The sequence below is a fragment of the Cebus imitator genome, unplaced genomic scaffold (assembly GCF_001604975.1).
Source record: "Cebus imitator isolate Cc_AM_T3 unplaced genomic scaffold, Cebus_imitator-1.0 Scaffold415, whole genome shotgun sequence".
NCBI lineage: Eukaryota > Metazoa > Chordata > Mammalia > Primates > Cebidae > Cebus > Cebus imitator.
Window position 1 is genome coordinate 546,927 of NW_016107730.1, and position 7,537 is coordinate 554,463.

The window sequence follows — 7,537 nt, forward strand, 5'->3', positions numbered from 1 at the left end:
AGAGACGGGGTTTCACCGTGTTGACCAGGATGGTCTCGATCTCTTGACCTCGTGATCCACCCGCCTCGGCCTCCCAAAGTGCTGGGATTACAGGCGTGAGCCACCGCGCCCGGCCTGCTTTGTCTTTTGAGATGGAGTCTCACTCTGTTGCCCAGGCTGGAATGCAGTGGTGCAATCTCGGGTCACTGCAACCTCCACCTCCTGGGTTCAAGCATTTCTCCTGGTCAGCCTCCTGAATAGCTGGGACTATAGGCACATGCCACCATGCCTGGCTAATTTTCTTTATTTTTAGTAGGGACAGGGTTTCACTGCATTGACCAGGATGGTCTCAATCTCCCAACCTTGTGATCTGCCCACCTCAGCCTCCCAAAGTGCTGGGATTGCAGGCATGAGCTGCTGTGCTCAAATTTGTTTTTAGAGACAGGATCTCACTCAGTTCCCCAGACTGCAGTGCAGTGGTGTGATCATAGCTCCCTGCAGCCTTGAACTTCCGGGCTCAAGGCATCTTCCCGTCTCAGCCTCCAAGTAGCTAGGACTACAGGCATGCACCACCATGCCTGGATAATTTTTCTATTTTTTGCAGAGATGGGGTTTCACCATGTTTTCCAGGCTGGTCTTGAACTCCTGGGCTCAGGGGATCCACCTGCTTTGGCCTCCCAAAGTGCTGAGATTACAGGCATGAGCCACTATGCCTAGTCGACATTTTCAATTTATGGTGGGTTTACATCCTGATAAAGCCATTGTAAGTTGAGGAGTATCTGTACCTGAAGTTAGCATGAGATCCCACAGAGTGAAGCTCAGTCCCACAAGATTCTCCTACTCTCAATGCCAATAGAAGCTTCAGGTTGTGTTAGCTGTGCCTCTGACCAACCGGCTATAAATCAGCTAAATCGGCGTTCTCAGGACTGCTCCTTGGGTTCAATTCATTTGTTAGAGTAGCTCACAGAACTCAAGGAGATACTTATGTTTCCCCGTTTGTTATAAAGGATATTTTAAAGGATACAAATAAACAGCCAGATGAAGACACCAAGGGGAGGCTCTGGAAAGGTCCGGAGCACAGGAACTTCTGCCCTGTGCGTTGGGTTTGCACCCTCCCAGCATGTGGATGTGTTCTTGCTCACCTTCCTGGAAGCCCCCGAACTCAGTCCTTTTGGATTTTTATGGAGGCTTCATTACACAGGCATGGTTGATTAAATCATTGGCAATTTGTGCTCAACTCAATCTTCATCCCTTCTCCCCTCCCCAGAGGTGAGGGGTGGGCCTGTAAATTCCAACTCTCAGAGCACCAGGCTTGTTTCCCTGGCAACCAGACCCCCATCCAGTGGCTATCTGGGACTTTCCAAACATCACCTCAATGGCGTAAGCTCAGATTTGGTTGAAAGGCACTTGTTCTTCCTTAGTACAATGGTTAGTAAAATTAACTAATTAAAATAAAATGAAAGATTAAAAGAAAGGGGCTTGTTATAAATAACAAAAGACTGTCTTTCACCTTTATCACTCTGGAGCTGTTCTGGAGCTGTTTCAGAAACCAAGGACAAAAGGTCAAATATTTTAACAAAACATACCCTTATTGCTCAAGTCCCTTAGGAAATTACATGGGTTATAAGAACTGTGGGCCGGGAACATATTGCACCCAGCATGGGGAGAGATGGAGAGGCAGTCTCCAAGGATCTGGGGGAGAGTCTTCGGCATGACTCATTCCCCATTCCCAAAACGCCCATGTCTCAAAGCTTCCTCTTATGCATCCAGGCTGAGGCTCCTTGGGAAGATTTGGAGCTGGAGAAGAAGCTGAATGACTCATGCCTAAGGGGCCGGTGCCATCCCGATTTATGACTTCCTTGAGAACAAAGATTATATCTTATTTCCTCAATATTCCACATCTGATGCTCCATAAATGGGTTTTGAATTGAATTGCTCCCCTCACATCACCTATTCAGGTCACCTCCTGACCTTTCCCCAGCACTCTTCAGCCTAGCCTCCCTCCCATTCCTTCCCCTGCTCTATAACTTCACCTCTAAACTGTCACTTCCATCTGCTTCTCGGTCTATGATGTCAAAGATGTCTTCATGAATTTTCTCACCCTGTATAGAGACATGGAAAAGGAGAGTCAGGACAAAGGTTCCAGAGCTCATCTTTTCTCAGCACAGCACCAAGAATTGTGTCTTCCCTGGGATATTGTTGCCACCCTGAAGCAGACCCGGGGCTGTAGCCCTCAACCCAGAAGTGCTACTTTTGCAAATGATTTGCACAAAATTTGCATAAACCTCTCCCTGACTGTCTCTTTTGTTCTGGGCATCCTTTTCTCTCATTTTCTGTCAGTCCGGTCAAATTCCTAGTAGCTTGAGCCTGCCTTGCCTCTGGATGGGAATATCAAAGGTCTCTGGAATTGTGGCCTGGACACCTGGGAGAATCCACTGGCCCAGTTGTTGCCAGCTCCTCCTCCATGCTCCGACAGGTAGATGTTCTCTGGGTTGTAGAGCTTGGCATAGGGGGAGTTGAGGATGGAGTGGATCACCCGGGGCTCCAGGTCCAGCAGCACGGCCCGCGGGATGTAGTGCTCGTCATCTGCCTGTCAGGGAGAGTCCAGGATGAGGCCCAATCAGCCAGGGCGGCCCAAGTCCGAAGTCCTCCCAACTCTGGCTCCCTCTGGCCCTCCCTCCTCAAGCCAGTTGCCTGGCCCCTTTGCCCAGCAGGGCTCCCAGTACCAGGCCACTCCCTTCCCTTCCGGTCCCTCGTGCCACTGCCGCCCCCGGCCAAGTCGCTGGCGGCACCTGGTAGAAAAAGACGTCCTTGCGGTCAGTGCCCTCGGTGGCAAACTCCTCCACGATGCCCTCGGGGCTGATACCATGCTCGGCGCACAGCTGTTTCCAGAACTCGAACCCAACTGGGGGAAGAGGGAGATGCCCGGGTCTGCTAGAGCCTTAAGGCCTGAGGAGCCCAGTTTTAGTCTCAGAGGCTGACACGATCAGAGGGTGGACCCAAGATGCGTGGGTCTGGGAGCTGCCCCAGCTCCGGGCTGGAGGCGCAGCTCTGGTCGGGTGATACAGAGCAGCAGGACAGGGGGTTCATGGAAGGGAAAGGGGGACTGGTGGAAGCCCGGCACTTGGGTGGGACCCGAAGGGGCAGAACCAGAGACCGGCGGGGCCGGGGCTCGCTTGCTCACTCTGGTTGCCGCACTGGCCCAGCTGCAGGGTGATGATCTCCCGGGGCATCACTCTTCAGACGTGAGCGCGCCAGCCCCGGCCTGGCGAGAGTCACGGCTGAGACGAATGCCTGGCAGCCAGCCGCGCAGGACGTGGGGAGCGCGCGCTCTCTTCCCCTCTTGACACGGATGCTCGGTCTGCGCGTGTGCAACGCAGGCCTTTCCTAGGCCGGCGGGCCGGGGAGCCCAACCTGGGCATCATTTTCTCCCTCAGCAGCTGCAGCTGGAATTCGGCACAGGCGCAGAGTCAGGCCACGCCCGCTCCCGCCCACCGCTCCGCGCCTGCGCAGTGAGACTCGTTGGGGGTGGCAGGGTCGGAACCTGGATGTGTGGGGGGAGGAGAGGGGAGGACGGGGAGGGGAGCAGAGGGACAGGGAGGAGAGGGGAGAGATGGGGAGAGGAAGAAAGGGGCGGAGCAACCAGGTGGATGTGGTTGTCCCGGTATAGAGTCGCCTATCTATATTGGTAGGTGAGTGACTACCAGCTTTGCTAGTTTCAAGCGCTGGAAGCCAACTTTTCTTCTTTTAAATTTCTGTTTTTTAATGGTGTTACAATACATACATACACATGTATGTAACCTTTTTATTTTTTATTTTTTCTCGCTCTGTCACCCAGGCTGGAATACAGTGGCACGATCATAGCTCACTGTAGCCTCGAACTTCTGGCTTAAGTGATCCTCCCACCTGAGCCTCCCAAGTAGCTGGGACTACAGGCATGTGCCACCACGCCTAGCTAATTTATATATGTGGTTTTTCTTTGTTTGTTTGTTTGAGACAGAGTCTTGCCCTGTCGCCCAGGCTGGAGTTCAGTGGCACGGTCTCAGGTCACTGAAACCTCCGCCTCCTGGGTTGAAGCAATTCTCCTGCCTCAGCCTCCTGAGTAGCTGGGATTACAGGTGCCCGCGACCACACCCGGCTAATTTTTGTACTTTTAGTAGAGACAGGATTTCACCACGTTGGCCAGGCTGGTCTCAAACTCCTGAACTCAAGTGATCCGCCCGCCTCGGCCTCCCCAAGTGCTGGGATTACAGGCGTGAGCCACTGCACCTGGCCATTTAATTTTTTTTTTTTTTTTTTTTTTTTTTTGAGACAGAATCTCCCTCTGTTGCCCAGGGTGGAGTTCAATGGCACGATCTTGGCTCACTGCAGCCTCCGCCTCCTGGATTCAAGTGATTCTTCTGCCTCAGCCTCCCAAGTAGCTGGGACTACAGACACGTACCACGCCTGACTAATTTTTTTGTATTTTTAGTAGAGACAGGGTTTCACCATATTGGCCAGGCTGGTCCCGAACTCCTGACCTCATAATCCACCAGCCTCAGTCTCCCAAAGGGCTGGGATTATAGGTGTGAGCCACCATGCCCGACCTAAAATGTATTTTTATAAAGATGGGGATCTCATCGTGTTGCCCAGGATGGTCTTGAACTCCTGGCTTCAATCAATCCTCTTGCCTCGGCCTCCCAAAATGCTAGGATTACAGGCATGAGCCACCACTCCTGGCTAAAATTTACCATTGTAACCATTTGTAAGCACTGCATACTACAGTTCTGTGGCTTCAAGTATACTCACACTATTCTGCAACCATCACCACCATTCATTTCCAGAACTTTCTCATCTTCCCAAACTGAAACTCTATAGCAGTTAAACGGTTAACTTCCCCTTGACTAGGCACTTGATATGAGTGGAATCATACAGTATTTGTCTTTTTGTGTCTAGCTTCTTTCACTTAACACAATATCTTCAGGATCCTTCCATTTTGTAGCAAGTGTCAGAATTCCCTTCCTTTTTACAAGTGAATAATACTCCATTGTATAGATGTACCACCTTTTGCATAACCAGGCTCGGCTAATTTTTGTATTTTCAGTAGAAATGGGATTTCACCATGTTGGCCAGGATGTTCTCGATCTCTCGACCTCATGATCCACCCGCCTCAGCCTCCCAAAGTGTTGGGATTAGGATCACAGGTATGAGCCATCGTGTCCAGCCAATTTTTTTTTTGAGACAGAGTCTTACTCTGGAGTGCAGTAGCATGATTCTGGCTCACTGCAATCTCTACCTCCCGGGTTTAAGCGATTCTCCTGCCTCCACCTCTCAAGTAGCTAGGATTATAGGCATGCACCACCACACCTGGCTAATTTTTGTATTTTTAGTAGAGACGGGGTTTCATCATGTTGGCCCGGCTGGTCTTTAACTCCTGACCTCAGGTGATCCACCTGCCTCAGCTCCCAAAGTGTTGGGATTACAGGCGTGAGCCACTGCAACCGGCCTTTACATGACTTCTATATATTCCGCCAGGCTTGCCGTTCCCTCAAAAATAACCTCCTTTGTGTCTGCATCATGTATACCCAACTGTGACTAGAATAGTGCACTGTGAGTCCTGCATCAACCCAAACACGCTCTTTCACTCTTAATACTGCCCCTAAATTAGTTACTCTCAGAATCCCTTTTAGTAAAGTTTCCTCTGGAAGCTGATGATACTGATCTACAAACTGGAACAATTGCTTCACACTCCACTCTCTTGTTTCGATAGTTACTTGGTTCCTTCACACTGACTACTGTCTTGGTAACCACAGGTCTCAGAGGTACTTTCTGTTGTCCCTGCATAATTTTCTCCTTGTGGGTAGCTCTGAGGTGAGTGGCCTAAGTTCAGCCAGATGCACATCTGTGCTTGGTCCAGCCTCAATTCCTAACCCAGCACCCTCTTTTCCTTTCATTTTGACCATTTTCGATAACAACAATCAAGGGATTGAATATTTCGTGTCTTTCTTATTAATTTGCATTTCCTTATGTATTCAATGAACCAATTCATGGGGAGTTGGATCCATCTCTAAATTCCACTGGTTAAGTTTTACCTTTAGTAACTGATCTCAACAGAGCTGCAGCTTCACACCACAGTGACCATGTGGTTACTCAGGAATCAAAGATTCCTCTTCCCCAACATGATGTTTTTTTTTGTTTGTTTGTTTGTTTGTTTGACTCTGTTGCCCAGGCTGGGGTGCAGTGGTGCAATCTCAGCTCACTGCAAACTTCGCCTCCCAGGTTCAAGCGAGTCTCCTGCCTCAGCCTCCCAAGTAGCTGGGATTACAGGCACCCAAGACTACACCCGGCTAATTTTGTATTTTTAGTACAGACAGAGTTTCACCATGTTGGCCAGGCTGGTCTCAAACTCCTGACCTCGTGATTTGCCTGCCTCGGGCTCCCAAAGTGCTGAGATTACAGGTGTGAGCCACTGCACTCAGCCTTCTCCCACCCTTTTATCCTTTTTCTTCCCAAACCACGTTTATGTGAATCAGGGCCATTCCTGCAAATCCCACTTCACTGACATCAGTTGTGTAGAAAACCCTCTCTCTAATCACCTCCTCTACTCTCACACCACAACAATCAACACAGAAGATTTCTGTGACCATATACATGGGGCTTTTTTCCCCCACCTAGCAGTGGACACCAGCTGGGTGTCCTTTAATTCAGCTCCAACATCATCTACCCAGAGATGGTGTCAGATCTCACAGGTTGAGGGCTTAAGTCCCCAAAACTCCTCCCTGCCCTGCACCAGTCCCAAGTCTTGGTCTACAGAACTTCTGACTGGCAGGCTTCAAGTTGGGGTTCTCATGACCTCCTCTTTGGGTCCAATTAATTTGTGGGAGCAGCTCACAGAACTTGGGAAAACACTGACAATTACTGGTTTATTAGAAACCATATTGCAGGGGTGGTGTGCCTATAATCCCAGCACTTTTGGAGGTGGAGGCAGGTGCATCACTTGAAATCAGGAGTTAGAGACCAGCTTGGCCAACATGGTGAAAACCCATCTCTACTAAACAACAACACCAACAACAAAAACAAATATTAGCTGGGTGTGGTGGCAGGCCCCTGTAATCCCAGCTACAAGGAAGGGAGGCTAAGGCAACGAAAATTTCTTGAACCCTAGAGGTGAAGGTTGCAGTGAGCCAAGATGGCGCCACTGCACTCCAGCCTGGGTGACGGAGTGAAACCACGTCTCGGGAGAGGCGGGGGGAAGGAAGCATATTGCAAAGGATACAGATGAGAGGCACGGAGGACGAGGTATGAGGGAAGGGGTGTGGAGCTTCCATGCCCTCTCTGGGCGCTCCACCCTCCAGGAACCTCCAGGTGTTCATGCATCGGGAAGCTCACCGAACTCTTTTCTCTTGGGTTTTCATGAAAGCTTGATGGGACGGTCTTAAGGCCCACAGTCAGAAAAGACCCTGGAATGTCAGAGTGAAAGGAGGGCAGGAGAAGGTCAGATACTGCCCTTGAGGCTAACAGGGGCTATGGGAGTCAGGAGCCAGGAGCTGTGGATCAAAACCAATATATATCATAACAC

General features: G+C 50.3%; 1 protein-coding gene across 2 annotated transcripts in view; it reads right to left on the reverse strand.

The window, feature by feature from the left end:
* Positions 1-3,462, reverse strand: part of TUBG2 (tubulin gamma 2) — an 8,449-nt gene extending 4,987 nt beyond the window's left edge. The window contains exons 1-5 of one of the 2 annotated variants that reach the window (XM_017509395.1): positions 3,164-3,462; positions 2,772-2,884; positions 2,402-2,569; positions 2,013-2,081; positions 1,490-1,516 (exon numbers count right to left, since the gene is read on the reverse strand). In XM_017509395.1, coding sequence (XP_017364884.1) covers positions 1,490-1,516; positions 2,013-2,081; positions 2,402-2,569; positions 2,772-2,884; positions 3,164-3,212 — 426 coding nt within the window. In that variant the 5' untranslated portion in view covers positions 3,213-3,462. The remainder of the gene's footprint in view (positions 1-1,489; positions 1,517-2,012; positions 2,082-2,401; positions 2,570-2,771; positions 2,885-3,163) is intronic. The other variant, XM_017509396.2, reaches the window with a different exon arrangement.
* Between the last annotated feature and the right edge of the window lie 4,075 nt (positions 3,463-7,537).